Source organism: Candoia aspera, chromosome 1 (assembly GCF_035149785.1).
Source record: "Candoia aspera isolate rCanAsp1 chromosome 1, rCanAsp1.hap2, whole genome shotgun sequence".
Taxonomy (NCBI): Eukaryota; Metazoa; Chordata; class Lepidosauria; order Squamata; family Boidae; genus Candoia; species Candoia aspera.
This window is the reverse complement of record NC_086153.1, coordinates 336,069,748-336,095,013: the sequence shown is the minus strand read 5'-3', so window position 1 is coordinate 336,095,013 and position 25,266 is coordinate 336,069,748. Positions and strand designations below refer to the sequence as shown.

Genomic DNA, 25,266 nt, shown 5'->3' with positions numbered 1-25,266 from the left:
ATTGAAAAGGATGGACTAGATGATCTTTCCATATACCTTCCAACTCCACTATTCTATGATTCTTAGATTGTAATTTCCGTCACTTTTCAGCCCTACTGGTTACGAGAAATGTGAAATGGAATTCAACAGCATCTGCCAGCCTGCACAATTTTTAAATGGGCGGTTCTCGGCCTTAAAAAAATGTCCAGATGTGTAGGCGTCAACTCTCATAATTCTTCTTGGTGGACTGGAGGATCCTGGAACTCACAGGTTCCATTTACAACTGAACTAGAATACAGTGAACTTTTAAAAAATAAGGCACAGATAGACTACCATGAAAAATCAGAATGAGCTAGGGTAGGGAAGGAAAATAACCACACCAGTAGCCTCCAATTGTGGCACACTTTTCTGAGCGAACTTATAATATTCCATCAAGGTTGGGCTTCGACACCTGCCGCCAGCTGGACCACTCGACGATGCTGGTTGGGGATTATGGGAGTTCGGATCCATTCCATCTGGATATCACCTATAGCGCATACTTCATAAGCTAGTGCAGGATCCTGTGGGGATTTCTCCCTGGGAGACACCTATTGCAACCTATTAAATATTTGTCCAGGAGGACTGAACAAGACGATCTGGCGATGCAGCACGTTTGAGGCGGGCACTCGGTTGGGGAAGGCTGATGTCGGCTGCCACTGTAACTACAGCGCGGCGGCCGCAGAAGGAACAGGGGAGGAGGCAGACGAACTACGTTTCCCAGGATGCTCTCTGTTTGTGCGCCGAATCCGTGCGCCTGGAGCTTCGCGACGCAGCAAGCGGGGAGGTTTCGAGGTCGCATGGCTTTAGTTGGGGTGCAGCTGCGGGCTGCCGTCTGCTGCTCAGTCTCCGGCCTTCCGTGGTCGCGGCTGACGGTCAGAAACTATGCTGCCAAAAGATCGGGTAAGCCAAAGCGGAAGGGAGCGCCTGGGGCGTCCTCCATGGTCGGATGGGGGGCGTCTAAGAAGAGCCTTGCACCCCCCCAGCAGACAGAGACCCCTTCAGCCCACGGTTATGCTTCTCCAAGAGGCCCCAGGTGTTCCCGGAAGTCCTCCTCTTCCTTTGCTTATTTTGGGTAGACTGCTCCTCTGCATGGAGGGTCCATTTTTGCTCTCACCCCAGACTTCCATAAGGAGAGCCCCGCTGGACTAGGTTAAAAGCGACCTACTCATGCTTCCCGTTGCCCGCAGCGGACCATTGCTCTACCCCGGCGTTTCTCAAACTTGGCAACTTTAAAATGTGTGGACTTCCCCTGGGGAATTCTGGGAGTTGAAACCCACACATCTTAAAGTTGCCAAGGTTAACAAAACTGTTGTACCCCTTTCCTGAAGCAGACTTTGGAGAGCTTCTCCCAACCCAGGGCCTTCCAGATGTATTAGGACTTGAATTCTTGGTCAAAATGACCAAGAATATCTGAAGCTTCCCTGTTAACCAGAGCTGACTGGCGTGAACCTTCAGTGATATCACAGGAAGTCAGCCAAGATTTTGGCAAGGAACCCACCTCAAGGAATATTAGCACTGCTGGATCAGATCAAAAGTTATCTAGTCCAGCATCCTGTTTATTTTGGTTTTGCAGGATATGTGCATCCGGCTGTTGTGGACAAGCATTGTGTAAACCCAGGCTGCTTGGGCATGTTGATTGATTGATTGATTATGTGCCATCAAGTCCATGTTGACTCTTAGTGACCACATTTTCTCCATGATGGGCATGTTGAACAAACATTTTAATTTATTTTTATTGCTAAGAACATGAAGAAAAGGAAAAAAAAACCTACAGTAAGATGCTATCTGTGCACATTATGCAGTTGTTGGTCCTGTTTTGTGTTGAACAAGCCATGGTTTAAAAATGTTCCTTGGTAGAAAGGGGTGGATGGGTTCACCAACCTAAGCCATATTTTGGTTTTCTTGTTTGTGGCTTGGCATGATGCATGAACCGAACCAGATGTGGATTATTTAGTAAAATTTAGAACATAAGAGTAGCCTGGTTGAATTACGGATTTTGTTTCTCACTCCAGATGTGTCTGGGGTTCTCGCAAGTAGGAATGCGAGACCTTCCCCTCTCCCACCATTTCTCCCTTGCAAGTGGTATTTAGAGGGTCCACAACCCATAGGAAAAACTGAATCTTTGATAGCCCTTGATAAACCTGTCTCCATGAGTTTAGCCAGTCCCCTGGTAAAATCAGTTAAGTTAGTGGCTGTTACCACAATGCATAGGAATGCAATCATCAGGTGAATAAAATTCTGTAAAAAGGAGGTGTTTCTTTTATCTGTTGTAAATTTCCCTCCAGACAGCTGCTTTGGATGATCCCTGGCACGGGAGGGGTTAAAAAACTCAAGATGGTGTTCATGGCCATACAGTTGAAACCCTGCCTCCTTTTTGTACATCGTACATGCATGTCTTTACTTGACGGTCATGGCCAACATCTTGACTTTTTTTCACCTGCTTGTGGATGCCTTTCTCTTGCTAAAGCAATATTTCTCAACCTTGGCTACTTTAAGATGCGTGGACTTCAACTCCCAGAATTCCCCAGCCAGCATGTGTGGAGAGAGGGAGAAAAAATTCTCCCCATCCTTGCTCTCTCTGCCATAATTGTTGATGTCTTTTGATCATCTCCTCCTGCTCAGAAGGAGGATATGCTAAGAAGCCCCAAACATTTTAGCTTTTTTTTTTGTATGGAAGATGTGCCCTGAATAATTGTGGTTGCCCACAATTTTTGCAGCTCCAGACTGGCCTTTCTCAAATGTAGCACCCCGTAGCTTACTGCTTAGTGCGTTGTGTGAGGTTGTAAAGTATGCATTGTATATGCCCTGTTCTAAATTTTATAAAGTGAGATTGTGGGGGTTTTTTAATATTGACTTTCTGCACGGTTATTCGCAGGCCAATTCTTCATCTGTCTTTCTTGGTTTCTAGAAATGGCAACTCTAAGAATCTGCAGAAACTTTTATCAGTCACCAGCATTTATTGTTACTGTTGATCAGTATATTATTGCCACTCTTGTTCAATAATGAGGAGTGTATACAAGGAGCTTGTAGAGAGGTGGGCTCCTTGATTGCACACAGCCATGCAGATGCATTACCGGTAGAAAATGTGAAAAAAAACCCTCAGCCAATAATGTTATAGAGAGATAATATATAGATCATGGAACTGTAAACAAGTGTAAAAATGGGGCTGGTGGTCATCTAGTCTAACCCCTTCATGAAGGATTTGCAATGCAGGATGCATCTTCAGCATCTCTCTTGATTCAGTTTCATCCCACGTTGGGAAAGATCCTTCAGAACTGGCTGCCGGTCGGAGGAGACAATTCTGGACTAAACCCTTGAACAAGACATCTTGCTTCAGATGTTCCCTATAGCAAAAAAACCAGCAGTCCACAGGGAAGAAAAATTTCAATCCTTGTTTGTTTTCTTTCGGAGTCTGGGTGAGGAGATTCTTCTCTCCATTTTACAGTGCAGAGAAAATGTCAGAAGGGCAGTGATGCAGGAGAAATATCCTTATGTATTGATTTAATTCATTGTTTTTCAACCTCAGTGACTTTAAGAGGAGTGGACTTCAACTCCCAGAATTCCCCAGCCAGCATGAGATTGAAAAACACTGATTTAACTTATATCCTACCTGGTCTCCCCTCTCTGTCCAGCCTCTGCCTCACTACACCTGATTGGCTCTTGGGCTGAGAGGGTGGGACTGGCCCAAACTCAGCCAATGAGCTTCTGTGGCTGAGTGGGGACTAGAACCCGCATCTCCCCTCTTATTTATTTGTTGTTCTATTTAGGCGCCTCCAGACTTCATTGTCTGGAGAGGGAACTAGAACCTGGGTCTCCCCGCTCCACCCATTCACCAGCACACCACACTTCACAGACTGCATTAGGGAAAATCACTTGTGGCCTGATTCATACAATGTGCTAACCTGTGCATTGTTTATGCAGCTTGCTGAATAACTCACAATTGGTTGGGGTCTGATAAACGCTAAACCTAAATCCATTGTGCTAGGTCGTGATTTATGGAGTTAGCTTTTGTGGATGTGCAGCCATCTTGACTCCTGGCAAATGCCTAGATTAGTCCCTGCAGTTTTCCTAGCAAGATGTTTGGAAGTGGTTTGCCCTGGCCTTCTTCTTCCTAGGCCTGAGAGAGAGGGACTGTCCCAAAGGCGTCCAGTTGTCTTCTCTGCTAAGGCAGGACTAAAACTCAGACACCCGGTTTCTAGCCCAGTGCCTTTAATGACCACACCAAATGGTCTCTCAGCTATGTTATGCTAAGCTTTCTATTTATTTATTTATTTATTTATTTATCTATCAATCAATCATATTTCTCCCCCGCCCATCTCGTGCAACGATGAATGGGTGGTTTACAATGAATAAACAATAAAAGATTCATACAAAATAGAATATGCATAAATATATATACTTTGGAAGAGCCTCATGTGGCGCAGAGGGGTAGGTGGCAGTACTGCAACTGCAACTCTCCCCACCACTCGAGTTCGATCCCAGCGGAAGCTGGATTCCCGGGTAGCCGGCTCAGGTTGACTCAGCCTTCCATCCTTCCGAGGTTGGTAAAATGAGGACCCAGCTTGCTGGGGAAGGTGACAACTGGGGAAAGCAATGGCAAACCACCCCGCTCTATAGTCTGCCAAGAAAACGTCACGAAAGTGGCGTTCCCCGCAAAGGGTCAGACATGACTCGGTGCTTGCACAGGGGACCTTTCCCCATCATCACGTATATACTTTATACATACCTCATTAGCTGGGGTTCATGCAAAATACTAAGCCCAAGCTAAACAAAATACTCAGTATGGCTTGGGGGTTATGTAAACCAAATGACTGTATGTGCAGAAAGTGGCTAGTCCTCATGATAATAACACTGGCAACAGGTTTACAGTATGCTGGAGCCTGTATAGCACAGGGTGCCATCCTCTCTCACTGGAAGCTGCTCCCTGAAAGTATTTTTCTAGGAGTGTTAGCTTGAGCTCCCCAGAACGGCTGTCCCTCTGAAAAAGGTAGGTAAAAGCAGCTTTTTTCCACATCCCCACAGATGCTTTGATTTTCAGAGCAACCCCCTTTCTTCCCCCACCTCCGAATAACATATGCATGTTTTGTGCAAACGCCAAAGTAACTCCTGGATGAAAGATATTTTTTTCTTCTTTTAGTAGGGAGAGGCAAAACGAAAGGCCTTTCCAAAGAAGAACTAAAAGGCCCTGAAATATGCAAGGACCCGGTCATGCTCACCACCCACGCTATGGGGGTGAACATCTACAAGGAAGGGACGGACGTAGCGCTGAAGCCAGACTCTGAATATCCTGAATGGTGAGCCGTGGCCTTCTCAGTTACAATTGCAGGCAAAGGAGAAATGCCCAGGGTTCGATCATGAGATTGGGGCAGTAGGGTTTTTTGCTCCTCTTTGCTATTGCTCTGTTCTGGGTAAATGAAGGAAAGGGCACCAAAAGTTGTATCAGGTCCCAGTTTTTGGAATCTGCAAATGAATAAAGCTTCCAGTCCTTTTGGCTGCAAAAAACACACAGAGGTCTGCGGGCTAGGAATGAACAAGTAAAGTGGACGTTCTGGAACGTTTTGGATTTAAAAACCCCACAACACTCTGTAGCAGGGTTTCTCAACCAGGGTTGCGTGAAGCTCTAGGGTTCCGCAAGAGGTCACTAGGGGTTCCCTGGGAGATCACGATTTATTTAAAAAAATTACTTCAAATTTGGGCAACTTCACATTAAAGAGGTAAGCTTCATTCTTTATTTTTAGGTTAAGGACATTGTGAATGCATCTATACAGGCCTACCCATGAAATGAATATAATAATTTTATAACTTCTGGCCTATATCTGAGCCTGAATGTGCAGGGGTTCCCTGAGGCCTGGGAAATATTTCAAGGGTTCCTCCAGGGTCAAAAGGTGGAGAAAGGCTGCTCTGTAGTGTTTTGAACTGAATTCTCCCCCCCCCCCCCCATTTGCTTTTCCAGTTCTTTAAAATTGATTGGGACTTTTTTCGAGTCATCAGGATAGTTTGAACAGCACTATTGGATTTAGGTAGGGGGCAAGTCCATACTGCTTGCAATGAATACCTGCTTAGAAAAAAACATCATAGAATCCTTGGGTTGGAAGGGACCTTGGAGGTCTTCTAGTCCAACCCCCTGCCTCATACTATTCTAAACAAATGGCTGTCCAGTCTTTTCTTGAAAACCTCCCGTGTTGGAGCCCCCACAACTTCCAGAGGCAGCCTGTTCCATTGCTTCATAGACTTCACAGTCAAGAATTTCCCCCTTAGTTCAAGTCTGGACTTCTCACCCATTGGTTCCCAGCTTTGGTTAAAAATTCGAGGGTCAGCTTATCTGTGGGGGGCTTATCTGCAAGTATAAACAGTACAGTATATACTGGTTCTTTACCTCTGAATCAGGTTCATCAAACTCGATTGCTTGATTCACTGGTCTGTCCTGCAGAGCTGCAGGGAGGGAGAGCAAGGAGGCCCATATAACCAACATCGAGAGGCAATAAATTAGTCCCACAGGTGTGCTAGAGCCCCAAAGTTATTCAAGCTAGAGAGCACGTGCAAAGCCATGAAATATACTGTACTGTTTATACTTGCAGATAAGCCCCCCACAGATAAGCTGACCTTCGAATTTTTAACCAAAACACCATGAAAAATGTGCCACGCATGTATAAGCCAAACCACATTTTTCATGGTATTTCGGTTAAAACATTGAGGGTCTGCTTATCCATGGGTGGGCTTATACACAAGTATATATGGGAAATACAGATACTTTTCAAAAGTATTACCGTATATGCTCACGGATAAGCCCATCCGCGGATAAGCTGAACCTGATTTTTGGGGTGTATTTTGGCACCTAAAATTCTTGGCTTATCCACAAGTATATACGGTACCAGAGCTTAGACAACAAGAACTATCAGGTTGCACAGAACTGGTAAGCTAAAGTACAGTTCTGTTTAACTGTCCTGATCACCCTATACCAGCCTTTCTCAACCTTTGACCCTGGAGGAGCCCTTGAAAGATTTTCCAGGCCGCGGGGAACCCCTGCACATTCAGGCTCAAATACAGGCCAGAAGCTACGAAATTATTATATTCGTTTCATGGGTAGGCCTTATAGATGCATTCACAGTGTTCTTAACCTAAAAATAAAGAATGAAATTTACCTCTTGAAGGTGAAGCTGCCTGAATTTGAAATAATTTTTAAGTAAATCGTGATCTCCCAGGGAACCCCTAGTGACCTCCCGCGGAACCCGAGTGTGCCACGGGACCCAGGTTGAGAAATCCTGCCCTACACCATTCAGAGTGGGACCATTAGAATGGGATCCTGAAGAATCCATGCGAGAGATCAGTATCAAAGTTTAGCGGAATTTAATTTTCTTAAGAGATGGCTATTTAATCATTGTGTTCCATATTGATGCTCAAAAATGATCAGTCATAGAAACCTCAATAACTTGTATGCTGCCCAACTCTCAGTGACTCTGGGTAACTCACAATGATCAAAATAAAAGGGATTTAAAGACCTTTTTATTTCATTAACAGCTTACTGTAAGGTCCGGTTGTTCCACCCTGTTTTTTTTTTCAGCTGACAATTCCAGGCTCACCCGTATTGTAAATTATTATTTATTTACTTAGATTTAAAAACCTGTATATAAAAAGATGTATATAGACTCGATCCCGTCCCAGGATGTGCGTTTAAATGTATTGTTGCATTAGTTACTTGGAGGTTTGTTTTCTAGGTTATGCCTTGATTTCATTGGAATGATATGTAATAATGGACTTTTGTTTTGGATTGTGCCTTGGTAAGGGTTCATAATACCGGTAACCCTCGTTTAACCTCCACTTATTCAGCAACCATTTGAAGTTACGATGATGCTGAACAAGGGGAACTTACAATGGGTTCTTGTTGCAGTTGTTGCAGTTTCCCTGCGGTCACGTGATCGCAGTTCAGGTCCTTGGCAACTGGCTCGCAATTACGATGGTCGCAGCATCCTGCAGTCACATGATCACCATTTGCATGCTTCACTGTCAGCTTCCAACAACCAAGGTCAATGGGGAAGCCGGCAGGAGGTCGCAAATGGGGATCACATGACCATGGGATGCTGTGACCTTGCGGGATTCACTTAATGATGGCAACTGGGACTGCGGGAACTGCTGCCGTAAGTCAGTGCAATCACGTGACATCACACCTTATGACCACGTTGCTTAGCGACAGAGTTCCTGGTCCCAATTACTGTCTGTAAGTAGGGTCTACCTGTAATAAATAAATACATTAGTACCAGCACTAATGTATCTTATTGATGCATTAGTGATTTATTACATTATTGATTTATTACAGAAAACATGCAAATGTGAGTAGATTAATAGGTACCGCTTCGGCGGGCAGGTAATGGCGTTCCATGTAGTTATGCCGGCCACATGACCACGGAAGCGTCTACGGACAAACGCTGGCTCTTCGGCTTTGAAATGGAGATGAGCACCACCCCCTAGAGTCGGACACGACTGGACTTAATGTCAAGGGAAACCTTTACCTTACCAGCACTAATGTATCTTATTGATGCACATGATCAGTCATGATGGCAGAGGTGGTATCAAGGCCTCAAAAGTTTTTCCTAGTTTGGTTGGCTTAGCCCAGCTGCAGAGGAGGGTTTTTTTTTTTTGGCAACTTTTAGCAAATTGTTTACAGTAGCTTACAGACCACAAGTTACTCTCTTAGAGACTTCGGTGTTCTTGTTATCTCCTTCTTGGCAGCCTAAAGCCTTCCTATTGGTGCTGATTGTCAGCTTGCCAGCTGACCCCATTTCTCCATGCTGCACCTTCGTTTGTAACTTTTTGACTTCCTTTGTGCCTGTTTTTCTGCCTAGTGCAAAATGTTCCCACTCACATATTTTCTATGGCTTTCAACGGCTTTCATTGCCTTCAAGGGGTCATCAGTTCACATATGTTACTGCAGTAATAATCACAGATATTGACCAAATATATGTGATTGCAACAATTTGAATAAACCAAATAGCTAAGCAAACACTGAGTGATTTACCATAATATCCAGAAAAATTCACAGTCCAATGTTCTAAATGCTTGAACCTGAAAATTTATCTCTAGCAATTGCTTCCACCTCTGATGCTGCTCTCTAAATTTCCCAGTACAGGTAGTCCTTGTTTAGCGATTGCCCTGCTTAGTGACTGTTCGCAGTTACAACGGTGATGAAAAAGTAACTTTGCAACCAATCCTCGCATTTACAACCTTGTTTTAAAACTTTTCAAGATGCTCCTTGACTCAATGTATTCTATTATGGCTGTTTCTCTCCTTGTCTCCCCATTCCAGGCTTTTCAGTATGTCCCTAGGGCCCCCTAAGAAGTTGGAAGAACTGGACCCTGACACGATGGAATATTGGCGCCGGCTACGGAAAGAGAATACAAAACTAGGGAAGAAATATTGGAAGACAAAGCCGTTTTGATGCTAATGCTAAGAGGTGAAATGGAGGCCATCCCAGGAAGGGCTTGGGGTATTGAGAAATGGGATTCTTTTTAAATTATTCTTATTCTCATCTCTAAATAATAACCAATAAAAAGCTCCACTCTCTGTAATACTTAGATTTTTCATTATCTCATGTCTTCTTATGGCCTACTGGTTAAAGGCTATAGAAACTGAAACTCCAACACATTTGGAACGGCCCTGATTTGATTTGCACCATGAAGTCTGTGAGCCAATTGCAGAATCAGATTATTTGTGTGTGTGCGTGCAAAATTGGGGCCAGAAGGAAGGCTCAGAGAGGCAAATGCTCCTTTCCAAGACCTGTTCAAGTAATACATTTCTGCAAGGGCAGGTGGTTGGATTGGATGATCTCCAAGTTCCCTTCCAACTATGAATTTCTGAATTAACCAGATCTTAACAGTTGTTCTAAACACCATTCAGAATTGGTTCCCATCTGACCTTGGATGCTGTGAAAAAAAATGCATTGTTTAATAGGAAACCCAATGTGGTTTGGACAAGGGCACTTCCCAGAGGCTCTTAGTGCTTCCAAGATTCCCCAGAAAAAGTATTTATAGCACTTGAGATTTCTCCTTTTAAAAAAAAAAACTCTCAAGAATGGAATGTCAAGGGTTTGACACTGACATTGACCAGGCTGAGGCCCATCCTGCCCATCACTTGGTGAGACACAGTGCCTAAAACCAGGTGAACAAATGCTTCCTTCTGTTGCTTCCCAGGGGCAATGGAAGGATTCAGGGGAAATTAAAGGATTTGGGACTAGTAGCCATCGAGAGAACAATCTGACTTTTCAGCCCCTTTTTCAAACTATCTCCATTGGTGGCCACCACTACATCTTATGGCCTCAAATACCACAAGTTCATCTGTTTGGGCAAGGAAATTCTTCTTTTTTTCCTATTCTGTCTCCCCACAGTGGATGATCTACATGAGGATCCCCCAAAGGGAAATCTGTGGGGTAAAAAAAGAAAAAAAGGAAAAATTTGTGTCTACATTTTCTACATGTTGAAAGATCATTTATTTATTTATTTATATTTCAAATTTAGTCACTGCCCATCTCACTCAAAGAGAGATTCTGGGTGGATTAGAATAAAGCAAGAATGAATAGTTGTTAAAATACAATAAAACAATATTCTTAAATAAAAAATATAGTCCAAGACATAGATGTTATAAAGATCTTAATTTTTGGGAGCCTCTTCAAGGTGCTAACCAGCCCCAGGGTTGGTTGCTCCTCCTCCTGCCCCACGCGAGGTGGCAGAGCCAGGTCTTCACCCCTTTCCGGAAGGCTGGGAGAGTGGGGGCCTGCCTCACCTCGGGGGGGGGGAGTGTTCCATAGAATGGGGGCCACGGCAGAGAAGGCCCTCTCCCTGGGCCCTGCCAATTGACAGTCTCTCATGGACAGGGTCCATAGCATGCCTTCTCTGCCTGACCGGGTGGGATGGGTTGATGTAATGGGGGTGAGAAGGTCCCTCAGGTAACCTGGTCCCATGCCATGTAGGGCTTTAAAGGTGATAACCAATACCTTGAATTGGGCCCAGAAGCAGACTGCCACCCAATGCATCTCCTGCAGCAAAGGTGTTACATCATACATGTTCCCCTTTACCCGCCTTCGCGCCAAGCTGCAATTGCTGTGTGGTGATTGTTTCTCAGATGTGACCACAACTGGGTTTCCCTTCAATTTCTTGTTTACGATGGTGGAGCTCAGAGGGGGAGCACATAAGGGAGATGACAGGGTATAAATTTATATTAAGCCCTTAACATAGTTAGGAAGCTAAGTGATCACAAAAGTTCCATGTGTTAGGCAGAAAATAAGCAATTGCTAAATAAGCATTCAGAGGAAGGGAATTATTTTTGTTCTTTTTAAACGGGAACTGTGAATTGAACCTTTCACAGCAGCTAAAAAGGACTATTATTTAGTGTAATTCCATGTACTTCTTATGGCTCTTCATAACCAATCTTTTTCACTTTCTTCCAAGCAGCTTCCCCATCCTAATTTCTGACATCTGCTTTACATTCATTGGGCTGGGAATTAAATTTACCTTCTACTATGTTTATACAGGACATTTCCTTCTCTTTCTACAGTTGTTCTTGTCTCTTTCACAACTTACCTTTTCTTCTGTGTGTATTTTTTTCCAGATCCTATTTTCATACTATCAAAAATGCTGTCACATATTTAAAACTTCTCATCATCCTTGAAGGCTTCACTAATTCTCTCATCTTTCATCATAAATCATGTTAATCATGCTTTTAGATTTATATTAATTCCTTTGTCATGTATAGGTACCAACAGAATTATGGGTTAAGCATATATATGAAACAAATTTTATTCTTTATGTACACCAGTTGTTGATACTGTAACTTATATTTTTATTATTTTAATTGCTGATTTTATTGTGAACCACCCAGGGTCCCCCCTTTTGGGGGAGATGGGCGGTGATGTGAATTTGAACATACACACATACATACATAGATAGACTTTTTGCTAAGCAGATGTTCACCAATTTGTCACCATTCTCATTAATTCCTAGATTTCCAAATAGCCCGATTATGTTTTTCTGTACTTTCCCATATCTTTCCCACCTGCTCATGTCACCCAACAGAGTAATTTTCTCCTGGATCACATACTGTACGTTCAGAAGGTTGCATATTTTTTCTCCAACTCATTCCTGATTCTTTCTTTACCACCTTGGTCGATCGGTTGATTGATTTTATTTTTTATCCTGCCTTTATTATTGTTAGAAATAACTCAAGGCAGGGAACATACCTCATACTCCCTCCTCCTCTTTTCCCCACAACAACAACTCTGTGAGGTGGGTTGGGCTGAGAGAGAGGGACTGGCCCAAGGTCACCCAACCGGCTTTCATGCCTAGTGTGGAACTAGAACTCATGGCCTCCCAGTTTCTAGCCTGGAGCCTTAACAACTACACCAAACTGGCTGCGCATACAATACAAATTGATTGTATATGGCTGCCCATCATCCAAGTCTTCAACACTTTATGAAAACCAGCAGGGTTGGGGCCAATTTGATGCAGGAGGTGGGTGTGGGGTTCCAGAGGGCAGACGCTGTGACAAAAGGCACTTCTCTGCAGTCCCGTATGACATTCTTTAATTGAAGGGACCTGGAGCTTGCCCCTCCTGTCAGACCTCACGGCACAGGTAGAAACAAGTGGGGTGAGGCAAATAATCCAGCCCCGTGCCACGGAGGGCTTTGTAGGTGACAACCAGCACCTTGAATTCCACCTAGAAGCATTCTGAGAATCAGTGCAGCTCATGGAGTACAGGTGTAACATGGGCATACCTGTACTGAAGTTTACCTGTAACTGCCCACACCGCTGCATTCTGGACCAGCTGTGGCTTCCCATTAAGTGCATGGATGCAGTGGATGAAGTGCAACATGCAACTATCACCAACTGATGGACTCTTACTTCAGTAGGCCCACCCAACCATCTAGGTGACATCATACTTTCTGACATACACTCGTCCTTATTTATTCATTTTATTGTATTTCTAGGTTGTCCCACGCCAGACATACTGTGGGTGGCAATTAAACCTATGCTTTCCCTTCCCAGCAATCTGCTCATCAAGCTGTACACCACAAGGCGGGACACCTTCATTTGGGTTTATTACAGCCTTTTCCCCTTTCTCTTAATTTCACAGACTCAGGATGTATCAATTTTTTTTCATTCCTTTCACTTGTTAATGAGCCCTCCTTACCATTTATTACTCTCACATTCCAAGTTGCAATCTTCCACATGCCATGGTTAACAGGTATTGCCCAGCATCATGGTTGTGGTTGAGTCTTCCATGTAAGACTTTTAGGGACATTAAGAAGGGGTCAACAAGGCTAGGAGCCTTATTATACCCAGTCCTGGCACATTTTAGACAGGACTTCTCTGCCATGGCACCCGCCTTATGAAACATTCTCTCCCTGCCCCGTGATATTAGGTTAGCTCCATTTTGATGTTTTGGAAGTCCCTCAAGACCCGATTATGCCATCCGGCCTGGGGGTCCCAGGGAACCGGAGATCTGTTGAGATGGCTCCACTGTTGAGGTCGATGTACTCATTCTCTCTCTTCCTGGGGTTTGTATATATTTCTGTTTTAATTAATTTTTTAATGTTGACTTTTATATTTTAAATGATTGTTTTTATATATGTAGTGTCTTCATTTGATTATTGTATGCCGCCCAGAGTCACTTCCCATGAGATTCATTTATTTTTCAGATTTCTATCACCGCCCCTCTCTTGAAAAGGGGACTCTGGGTGGTTAGAGATGGGCAGCTATATAAATTTGACTAATAAATATAATAAATAAGATGCCACAATTGCAACCCAAACCCAGATTTACACTAAGTATGCTATTTTAAGCAGATAGCTTTTATTCTATAGATTGTCTTGGAAGTCAACGTACAGTTGGCTGTGTCCCACCAACTAGAAGATCCATGCAGGGTTCTGACACACATACAGCATGCAACTAGCTACTGCCAGGATTAGTTTTTTTATACAGGAGTAAAACAACATTCCTTCATGTTTTTAAACACCGTAGATTAATCCTGTCATTACAATAACCTCAACCGTTCTAAAAGATCAGGATCCACCTTTGCAGTGGGAAACATTACGAATTTGTGCATTAATTTCTGTGGTAATTGACCATTTCTGAAAAAAAGGGAGAAAAAAGCTTTACTTCTAAAGCTTTTGGCCAAAAATACGAAAGCATCACCAAAAGTGCCAATCAAAAAAACTATTCTTCATTACCCTTGACCCAATGAATTAAGAAAAAAAGTATTAAAGCAACGTTTCAGCCTTTCGCAGGCAACCCTGCCTTTGCACAACGGAAGAACTAAGTAACGCAGGAGTCCCCCGCGTGCTTCCTCTTATATGACTTTCATCTTCTCCTCCAAACCACCACGAGACAATCATAGAGATCAACCTTGGGGGTCTAGAGCGCTTCCCCGGGGTCCACCATCGCACGCGTGCCACGTTTGCACTGAAACCGGAAGGGGGCGATCCGAAAGCGGAAAAGGGGGAGGCGGGGGCGTGCCCTGGTGTGAGGCGTGGCTTGGGAAAGGGAAGGAGGGAGGGAATCAGGTGGTGGAGAGGAGGAGGAAGAGCAGGTGAGAAGAGGAAGGGGGGTTATTTGGGGGAGGGGTAAAGGTTAGGGGGTATCTATAAATATAGAGGAAGTTTAGGGGAGCCTAACCTGGGGGGTACGAAAGAGGTCTAATTTGGGGCGGCGTCCTCTTGGAGAAGGGGAATTGGGGAGGGGGGCCTTGAGGAGAGGCACCTTCTTGTGTGAAGGGGGAACGCGGGAAGGATCGTGGGCTGTTGCTGGAGAGGGGCTGAATGCGGGGATGAGGTGGGGCGTGCGTAGGGTTGGCATGCGGGGAGCCGGAGCCGGAGAGGAGCTCATGGTGGGAAAGAGGGCGAGGGTCTCCCGGGGGAGCCAAGGAGTAGGGCTGCCCTGGGGGGTGGGTCGTGGGAATATGGAGGAAGCGGGGGGGTTGCTTAATTGAGCAGGAGGAACTGTAGTAAGCGACTGTTCGTGGAAGGGAGGGGGAGGATCTGGTTATGGGGAGGGATTCGGGATCCTTCCAGAGGAGGAGAGCGAGCAGGTCTGAAGGAGAAGGTGACCCTGGGTAGAGCCAGGCCAGGGTGCCTCCTGGGGCGGGGGCCGGGCAGCTACAAAGGGCTATTCCTGGAGAGCCTTCGAGGAGGGAGGGGGCTTGAAATAGGTGGGGGGTGTTCACGTCCTAGAGAATTTAGCATGGGGCGGGAGAGGTAGGGGAAAAGACAGGGGAGGGTAAGAAAGGAAAGAAGAAGGAGAACTCCAGCCAGGGGGGGAGGAAGTGTGCCCTCCCCCCACGCACATTGCAAGATGGGTGGCGCTGGGGAGAGGAGGAGAGGGAAGGTTTTGATGCCCACTCTGCCGCTGATAGAAATGGAGGAAGGGAATTGAAGCGGGTTAGAACGACAGAGCAAGGCAGTGGCGGGGGTGGGTAGAGGGGTGGGGGAGTCTTGTGCCATGGGAAGGAAATGGAGGGGCTGAGGAAAGTGATGGATGAGGGAAAACAGTCCTAGGGCATGACTATTGGAGGGTAAAATTGAGGCTCTGAGGGTGTGCGTATCTGTGCTTGCAATGGAGTGGGTGTGGTATCTGCAAAACGGATGCATGTGCGGCTGTATTCTGTATCTCCCCCCCATCCTTTTTTTTTCTTCTTTCCCTGCATGCATCTTGCATAGCCATCCTTCGCGAAAAAGACTGCAGAGCCAGTAGTGAACATTCTGGAACCTGGTTGGGATGGATGGGCTGTCCTTCCTGATCAGCACAGGAGTGAGGGCTTTTTTAAACAAGGGAAAAAAAAAGATTTCACAGCGTAACAGCCTTCTTTTTCCCCACCCCTTCAAAAAAAAAAAAGCTCTTCATCCTGAAATGCGTATCTCTTCGCCCCTTATAAACGTACATGCTCACACCTGCAGATGAAACTTGCAGTTTCACAGTAACAGATGAGAAATTTGGATGGTGTGAGACCTTGTGCATACAGCTGAGGGACCAAGATAATTAACTCCTTCTGTTCCCAGTCCTGCATTGACAAACAAAGAATGTTTTGATTGTGGTTTCTAGCCTTGCGGAAGTGGAGGGAGGTGCTGAATGGAGACAAAACTGAGATGGAAACAAACAATCCTTGGTAGGTGGGGGATAGCTTTGCTTAACTAATTTATGGGTTGGATGCATGGACCTTTATTTCAAAAGCCCTGTGGTTGTGTTTCATAGGGCTTTTAAGGAGCGAATGCACTAGTGGTTATTGCTGCTCCTGAAATTCCTGTAGAAATCAATAGGGCTTTTCTTTGATCAACCCAAGATTTTTTTAAAACCTATCAGGTTAGTTTTAATGAATTGATTCTGCGGGGCAGTGTCCTCTGAACTTGGAGCAGGCAGAGTTTGCACTATGAGAAGGGTGATTTTAAAAAACAAATGGGGACTGCTTTTCTTTCTTTTCCTTTCTTACAGTTTTTGGCTTCTGAGGACTGCAAGGGGTGTGGTGGTAATGCAGTGGCATCTTCTGCTTGGGCATGTCTGGATTTGGGGGGTCCTTTTTTGTGATAAAGGGAACTTTTATGAAAAAGAAAAGTGTTTTCAGCTTATCAGAGGCCTAATGCATCTCTTTTACTTTAATTTCTTTTTTTTTAATGCATAACATTAAGCTTTTGATTTTCAGCAGTTTGGCACTGAATTTCAAAAGTGTGATCTCGGGGGACAGTTTTGCTTGTATCCTGAAGTTTTCTGGCATTGAACTGTTTGCATATCAAGCACCTTTTCTGACACTGTATCATGTCTTCCCTACAGTTAATTAAATCAGTCCTAGTTTGCATTTGGTAAAACCATGGTTTTTCTGAAGGGGAAAACCATTTCTTTGGATGCTTTCAGATGGATAGCTCCTAGCACTGACAGTCCAAAGGCTTTGTATGTTATTCCATGTCTTCCTTTTTAATATATTTTTTAAAGGAAAAAAGGTGATAGAAGCAATGTTTAAAACATGGGTTTCATAGGACATCTTCTATGCTGTGTTATGCCTCTTATTCCAAAAATCATTTGGGAGGCAGAGCAGTGGCACCATTAACAGTCCTGTCTGGAACTGTTTTTTACCTTTAGGTGGTTTAAAATAATTGCTATTATAAAAGCAATGTTCTGTCCTGTGTAAATGCAGGGAAGTTGGGGGGGTTGGTAAGATGGCACCTGCAATCTGTTTTTTTTAAATAAGTGACATAAGGAAAAAAAAATAATCAGATTGCCTTTCTATTTAAATTGAAACCGTTTTAGTCATAGGCTCCATCTTCATCTATGGTTGTGCCGGGGGGACCAGATAACCATGCAGACGATTCCTTGTTTTTCTGTAACTAGAAAGCAACCTAACTTTGTTTGTTAATTAATAAACTAGTTATTAATTTAACTAGTTAAGCACACATAGGTCACTTTCTAGTTAAAGAAAACTAGAAGGAATTGTCTGCATGGTTATCTTGCCCGCCCCCCAGATGAAGCCTATGAATGGACATAGCCCTTATGTAGAATAAAATATCCAGATTTAGTAGCTGGCTTCATATTTTTGTTCAGATGTCTAACTTTTGCTGCAAGATAGGCACATTGTAAAGGCAAATTTCAAAAGCTAGCTCTTCTTGAATTACATCCATCCCTCCTCACCCCACACCTTTACAGAGGATACTTTGGGCTGGCCTACTCATTTAGGATATTTACTCTTTCCAGTGATGGCATTTTGGGTGGATCAGGGAGTGATTTGATCAGTGGGTACATCAGATGGTGTTTTCATCAAACTCGAAATGCCTGTTCTTTTTGTGTGTGTGTCTGTGTGCGCACACACCTTCAAGTCAGACTTGACTTCTGATGGCTATTTGGAGAATATTTTTGGAAGTAGTTTGCCCTTGCCTCCTTCTCCCTAGGCTGAGAGAGGGACTGGCCCGAAGTCCCCCAGCTGGCTTTGTGCCTAAGGCAGGACTAGAACTCAAGCTCCTAGTTTCTGGCCTTTGACCACTGTACCAAACTGGCTTTTGCCTGCTCCTTATGGCTTTTGAAGATGAAGGTTTATTGTTAAAAAATTAAATCTCATCCAGGCTAGGCTTCAAGTTCATAGGGAGGAATAAAAGCCCCTGACCAAACAGTTTCTTGAGCTGCTGTGTAAAGTAATGTTGGAGTTCCTGTTCACATATATTGCCAGTCCATTTCTGTCCAAGCCCTATCAGAAGGAACATCCAACCCTCCTGTTTCTCTCTCCAACTCTTCTTTCATTCCAGTGCCCTCTGGCACCTGTTTCCAAGCAATGACCTCAAAGGCCAAGAAGCGGGTGGTTCTACCCACACGCCCTGAGCCCCCCAACGCAGAACAGATTCTTGAAGATGTCCAGCGTGCCCAGCCCAATGACCCCGTTTTTGTCCTCCTGGTGGAGCCCAATGAAGGTATGAAGATCAGGCCATATTTTGTCCTCTGCATTTTGGGTTGCAAAGTAAATGCACGGAGGGGACCAGGTTATCCCAGTTTTTCTTTATTTGAAATAGCAAACAGACTATCCATATATAACTATCTGGAAGATCTCAGGGCAGATGAGAATCCATGCCAGAATTAAAGATGGATGAAAAGACATGTAAAGGATAAACATGCCAAGTTGCAGACACAGTGCCCTGAATGCAAAGTAAAAGGCCTGGGGCTTCCATCTGTCACTGAAAAATAAATTGTAATGATATGCAGGAATGACCTCGGGAGACAGGAGGAAGAGCTGCAGACTAGAGAACAGACAAGTGGCAGCTGAGCCCGCAGAAGGAATTGGTGTAGCAAATGTCTCAGAAGGGACCCTGCCTGGATTCTTGGACTGTAAAGGCAAGGAGGGCAGAGATGTACTTTCAGACTTGCAAGATTGATGTCAGCATTGCAACGTAATCCAGGCAAGCACAACCAGGAGTTCTAGCTCTATCTTTATTGTAAGGTTACATTAACAGAATCTTTCAAGTCTGAAAGTACATCTCTCCCCTTCTTGCCTTTACAGTCCAAGAATGCAGGGAGGGTTCCTTCTGAGATGTTTACCATGCCCCATTCCTTCTGCAGGCTCAGCTGCCTCTTATCATTATCCAGTCTGCGGTTGTTCTTCCTGTCTCCCAAGGCCATTCTCATATATCATTACATAAATATATGTTGGTGTTGCTCTGGGATGCCAAAATAATGCAGGCTCCCTCCCCTGATTGCCCATCTAGTGCAGTTTTGACGTATTTCTAACTCCATGCTCCCGAATGGGTGATGATGACCATGGTCCTGTATTGATATGGGTGCTGAGCAGATCATTTCCAAATGAGGGCTGCAAAGCTGTGGTCTGTGCTGCATGTGTAATCTTCCATATGGTTGGTTGATTATGTGCCATCAAGTCTGTGTCAACTCTTAGCCACCACATTGGTAGATTTTCTCCAGGATCCACATAGTTACTTGGAAGTAATAATAGAGAGTTTAAGAGTAAGCATATCTCCAGTTGCATCATAAAGCTGCAATTATATGTGCAGTTTTCTAAAAAATTTGAACAGGGTATTCATATACACATGCACACACAAACATGTAGTAATGACTCCGTAGGGCAGCTGTGTTAGTCTACGTTAACAGAAAATCAGGAGTCTGGTAGCATCTTTTCCAACTAGCCAAGTTTATTAGAAGATGTAAGCTTCTGTGAGCTAACAAATCTTAGGCTTTTAATTAAATTGGTTAGCCGGAAAGGTGCTACCAGAGTTCCTGTGATGTAGTAATGAGAGAGTAATGTAAAATAAAGAAAGGATGGTGGGGAATGGCCTATAAATTTGTGTTATAAACCAGTTCTTTGAAAATGTGCCAAAGTTGCTGAAAGTCTACTTCCTTTTCTGACTTCTGTGCACACTTCTTAGGGAAGTTTTCTCTACTAAGTGTCTACCCCCATGTGCATTTTACCTGTTACACTATCACCACCACCACCCCAGAAAATCTACCGGTTTTGGGGAGGTGAGTTGGGGTTCCAAAATCCCCTTCAACCCCACAGAATGGAAACGGTGGTGAAAGATTTGGCTGTGCTGTTATATGGGTGCCAGGAAGCTACATCCAGGCTGCAGGTTGCCCACCCTATCCACCATATTAGAAACATCCTTTTGAGTTTACACACAATCCTAAGTCACAAAGCCTGGTTTGTGAATCAGAATGGCTGGCTCACTCAAAATAATAAGCCAGGTCTATTAAACAAATTCATAGTGTAGCATGATGTGTGAACCAGGTAGCTTAGCGTTAACTGCAGTCTGCCCTCTATGACTTTTTAGACAAACCCTGAGTAAATAAACCATGGGTATTGTGTCAGTGTGGCCTTAGTATTAGACGTCCTTACCCAGTACACAGGCTGCCTGTGGTTTCCAGCCCAGTCGAAGCTGCTGGATTGATCCTAGGATATTTTGCTTGAAAGTGATACATTTTTTCCATTATAGAAGACATATGAATTCCCATAGTTTTGAATGAAGGTCAGATTTTAACAGAAATACAGGAAGTTGTCTTAGATTGAATCCAGCTGGAGATCAAATAAGTTTCTTTTGAGGGATAACTGTTTTCTAGAAGTTCTGACTCCAAGTGGGTCTACTCTTGCTGAGCCTAGAGTTGCCGCACTGAAACTACTGCTACCTGGATGCAAAGCAAGGCTTTGCTGTGAACCTGTGTAGGTGCTCCGCAAAGACAGCATACTTTATCTCTGTCTCTCTCCACCCCCGGTTCCCATTTTGCCTGTATTCAGATTTGCCCACTCCAACAAAGAATGAAGACCCAGAGGCCAAGAGGGAACGCCTCTACCGGCTGACCCAGTCCTACGTGGAGATGAACCACCGCCTCCAGAAGGCCTGCAGTTTGCTCAAAGAGAAGTGTGAGGAGCTGAAACTGGCTGGGGCTACTCTGGAGCAGGGCATCTTAGAGATGAAGCAAAGGGCTTTGTGAGATACGTTTTGAGAAGCGACCACAGCAAAGTCGACCCACGTCCCCTGCAGGATCATGCCATGCTTGAACTAAAGACTCGCAATTGTGATGTGATTTCAGCATGCCTACGCTACACATCTCAAACACCGTCTGTGTTTTCGGTTCTGTGAATGTGTGTCAAAACCAGTTGCCCGCTGCAAGCCTCTCGAGGGCCTGAATCTCTTCGCTGTGCTCACTTGGAGATGCCCAGTTGTGCAGTTAGCCTTCCTTTTATTTTTTCGGCCCCAGATTCACTGCTGCTCTTACTTCTGCAGCGATCCATTGGCCCTTGTTTTGTTTTCTCCATACAGACGTTTAGAACAAAACACCTCTCTTGGGGAAAGCCAAGGGGAAGTTTCCACAGAGTTCACATACTGAGATAGGCTGGGACAAGTGGACTTTGTGGGTAGGGGGGCGGGGTGAGAAAATCACCACTCACCCCTGGGGGCAGTTGCTCTAGTTTTATGCCATGACATCTTTGTTTCAATATGATTTCTCCCTCTGGTATTGCCTGGATGACGATCCCATTGCCACTGCCATCCGCGAGATGCTGGCCGAGGACGGCTTCTGTGGCTACGTTGAACATCAGGACCACGTGGCCGGGAAGCCGGTTTTGGCCTCCGTGAATGAGATCATCCAAAGCAGCCGACTTGCCATCGTCCTCTTGACCCCCCATTCAGTGACTGACCCTTGGTGCCAGCGCATCTTGGAATGGAACCTGGTCCATTCCATACACCAGAAGGGGGCGAAAGTCATCCCAGTTTATGTGGATGTCACCCAGGAACAAATGCCCCCAGCTCTGAGACACCTGACCGGACTCAGATACAGCGAGAGATACTTTAGGCGGCGGCTGCTTGACAGCTTGCGGAAGATGAGAGCCAGGACACCGTCGTCCTCCAGCACGCCCGGGGCTAAAAGCAACGTTGGCTTCTGATGGACTTGAGAAGTGAACTGGGGGGGCAGGGGGGGAGATGGCCAAGGCGGCTTGGTCATGACATTTGGACCATCACCAGAAGTGTATCAGATTCATTTTGGTGTTTGACATAGGCCCCATTGTGTTGTGGGTGATAAACGTAAATGGATCCCCGTAGTAGTAGTACTAGCACCTCGAGCTGACCTGTAAAGGCCTTTAAAACCTTTAGCTGTTTGGGAAGAGAGGAAGGGTTGGGGAGGGGGGCGTTGTTCGTTGTTTGTCTGCTACTAAGGAGTGAGGGCTGGTATTGAAAGTAAAGCCAGGTTCCTAAGACTGCTGGTTGTGATACTTGACTTAATTTAAGGAGCTCTTATTAAAAAGCTGTTTTTGGACAACTTTGAGTGTGTGAGCTGTCTCCGTGTTGAGCTTCTTGGGCAAACTATATTTGCAGAGAGGCTGATGGGTAACTGAGACCCTCTTTCAGCTGTGGGGATATGGAATGTTCTTAAACATACCCCAAGACAGGGTGGAAGCGTCTTCAGTCCAAAAACATTTTTTAAAAAACTCCCTGTACATAACTATCTAGTACAAAGAAATGTGGACTCTATATAACAGCCCTCACTGGGGTGCCTTCTGGGCAGATTTCAGTTCCCATCGTTCCCAGCTAGAATGGTCTTTGATTTACAAAATAGGCTTATTTGTATTCAGTGCCGAAACAGCATTGAGATAGGATTTAACGTAGACCGTCCATTTTACACAGCCAAGGAATCGCACGTTGTGGCTGCTAAGAAAATGGGAGAGAAATAGTTAATCTGGAAAAGGTTGCTGGCTGGTTGGCACCAAGACCAGGAACAGTGTGTTCTAGGTTCCTCTTCTAGATGAAGCAGTTAGCTGAAGAAAGCAAACCCCAATCCGTAAATGCTTGGCCATAATAAAACTTTGCCTCTATATGTAACTTCAGTCCGTATAATTAAAATGTGGTCACCTGATGCAATGGTCTAATTCATGGACTGTGCTAAGCAATTACATATATGTTGTGGTTTACAGACCATGTTTTTAGTTTACTGTAGTTTTTAACCTCAGTCAACTATGGCTTAATCAACAGGCCATGCTAAGGCAAAGTGTCTGAATGCAGCATGTGAGTCCAGCTTCCATATCTGACGTTAGGAGGACTTTGTTTTTAAATCACTGAATTTATAAACATTTATGTACTATTGATATCTTTTAACGTGCCCATAATTTTTGATAGAAGCAATTGCAAGGGTGCTTATCTCTGATATAAACAATGAAATCCCACCATTTACTATTTTGGCTTGCTTACTTACTACTTACTTACTACTACCTTGGCTTGTCATAGAATGAATTTTATCTTTTTCAGGCAAAGCTATAGACCAAAACTTATCCCATCTATCCAGTGAGATACCATATAGACCAGTGTTTCTCAACCTTGGCAGGTTCCAGATGTGTGGACTTCAATTCCCAGAATTCCCCAGCCAATCTTGCTGGCTAGGGAATTCTGGGAGTTGAAGTCCACACATCTTAAACCTGCAAGATTGAGAAACACTGATCTAGACATTTCTGTTGTTTAGCGATAACCAATTTGGCTGCTAGAAGTAAAAATGTAATGAGTTCTTTAATTTGCCTTTTCTTTTTCTGGCCATCAAATATGGGTAGCAAACCTAGCTTTGGAGAGAATTCAATTTTTTGTTTAGCTATACGTGACATTTCATTCAACACCTTTTCCCCCAAATCCGATATTTATTTCAGCTCCACCATGGGCTATTAGCCTTGATGGCACTGGGGCTGCCTCTGAAGGCCATCTGCTGGGAAACTAGAGGGCTTCCTTGGGCCACTATGAGAAGAGACTCCTGGACTAGGTGGGACAGGAGTTAGATCCAGCAGGACGATGCTTATGTTCTCAATGTTCCCCATTGGTTTACAGTCTTGCCACCATCTTGTTGAATGTTCAGAAGATACAGGTGAGATTCCTATTGGGATAACTAAGCCAAGGTCATCAAGTAGTTTTGCTGAAACAGGATTCAGAGCTAGATTTCTCTGGCCAACTTTAACACTCTCGTAACCATTAGCTCAAACTGGCTTGCTAAAATGGGTTAAGAATAAACCATCCTGGCCCCAGTCACATCAAGCCCACAGCCTGCTTATTGAATAACTCATTTTCTATATTCACACAATGCACTGAACCATCAATTCACCAAATGAGGACACAAACTGTAAAATGCTAAGCCATCAGAAACTAACCAGAGTTGAAGCTGACCAAGCTTAATACGTTGTAAAAATGTAGCTGTGAACAATTTGCTGACTTGGTTAAATCTGCTATGTGAACTCAGCCACTCCAAGTGGCAGCTGAATGAATGAATGAATGAATGAATGAATGAATGAATGAATGAATGAGGCCTACATCTCATGATATTTCAGTATTCCACCCTGGAAGGTTGTGAGATTTTAGATGAAAACGCCAAAGTCTCGAGTTTTGGAGATCTTGTGAAATGTTGGACTTTTAAAAAAGAAGCACTTTTTATCTTAGTACCCCCACCAGGAACTCCTTGCATTGTGAATCACCACTAATCCCAGGACCAAAAGTTGAGAACATGATTCATAGGTTTGGATTTAAAGCAGAAACGCAAAACCAGCAGCCTAGAATATTCTTTAACTATACTCTCCAGAGCTCCTCTAAACTGTAATTCCAGTGTGACAAAAGGAATGTTATTAGACAGATCAAGAGCAATCATATTGACTGTATTAATTACACAATATAAGAAGGATGCTGAGAAACTGCAGAGGGTGCAGAGAAGAGCCACAAGGATGGTGAGGGATTTGGAGATCCTATGAAGAACGGTGGAAAGAACTGGGTCTGTTAGGCTATAGAAGAGAAGGGGAAGGGGAGACATGACGGCAGTCTTCCAGTCCTTGGAGGGCTGTCCCAGGGAAGAGAGGGTGGATTTATTCTCCACAGGGCCCAGAGGTAAGATAAGAACCAATGCATGGAAGCTTTATGGAGCAAGATCCAAGTTTGAAATGAATGTCCTAACCATGAGAGCTGTGAAGCAGAGGAACAGCCTACTTCCTGGAGTTGTGGGGGATTTATCACTGGAGACTTTCAAGCCAAGGTTGGACAGCTATTTGGCTGGGATGGTTTGAGGATTCTTGCCTTGGGCAGGGGGCTGGACTAGAAGACCTCCAAAGTCCCTTCCCACCTTATCCACTATTGGTGGTAATTTTTTCCTACTGTTGTTGTTATATTGTAAGAATGGAATGCAAGCTACTCAGAGCCCTGCTGCATTTGAGAGGCATATGAGCCAAATAAATAAAGAAATGCCAAAGATGATAATAAAAAATAAAACAGAGGAA

General features: G+C 44.3%; 2 protein-coding genes across 3 annotated transcripts; both read left to right on the top strand.

Annotated features, from left to right (window-relative positions):
• Positions 1 to 763: 763 nt before the first annotated feature.
• MRPL54 (mitochondrial ribosomal protein L54) lies at positions 764 to 9,581 on the top strand. The gene is made up of 3 exons (XM_063290851.1): positions 764 to 918; positions 5,156 to 5,312; positions 9,319 to 9,581. Exons 1-3 carry the CDS (start codon positions 816 to 818, stop codon positions 9,449 to 9,451), a joined length of 393 nt encoding a protein of 130 aa, XP_063146921.1. The 5' UTR covers positions 764 to 815; the 3' UTR covers positions 9,452 to 9,581.
• Positions 9,582 to 14,531: 4,950 nt separating this feature from the next.
• C1H19orf25 (chromosome 1 C19orf25 homolog) lies at positions 14,532 to 22,292 on the top strand. Of its 2 annotated transcripts, XM_063290849.1 has the most exons (4): positions 14,544 to 14,592; positions 16,101 to 16,164; positions 18,284 to 18,445; positions 20,770 to 22,292. In XM_063290849.1, exons 2-4 carry the CDS (start codon positions 16,128 to 16,130, stop codon positions 20,964 to 20,966), a joined length of 396 nt encoding a protein of 131 aa, XP_063146919.1. In that variant the 5' UTR covers positions 14,544 to 14,592; positions 16,101 to 16,127; the 3' UTR covers positions 20,967 to 22,292. The 2 variants fall into 2 exon arrangements, with proteins under 2 accessions (XP_063146920.1, XP_063146919.1); XM_063290850.1 differs by lacking the exon at positions 16,101 to 16,164 and having other exon boundaries at positions 14,532 to 14,592.
• Positions 22,293 to 25,266: the final 2,974 nt, after the last annotated feature.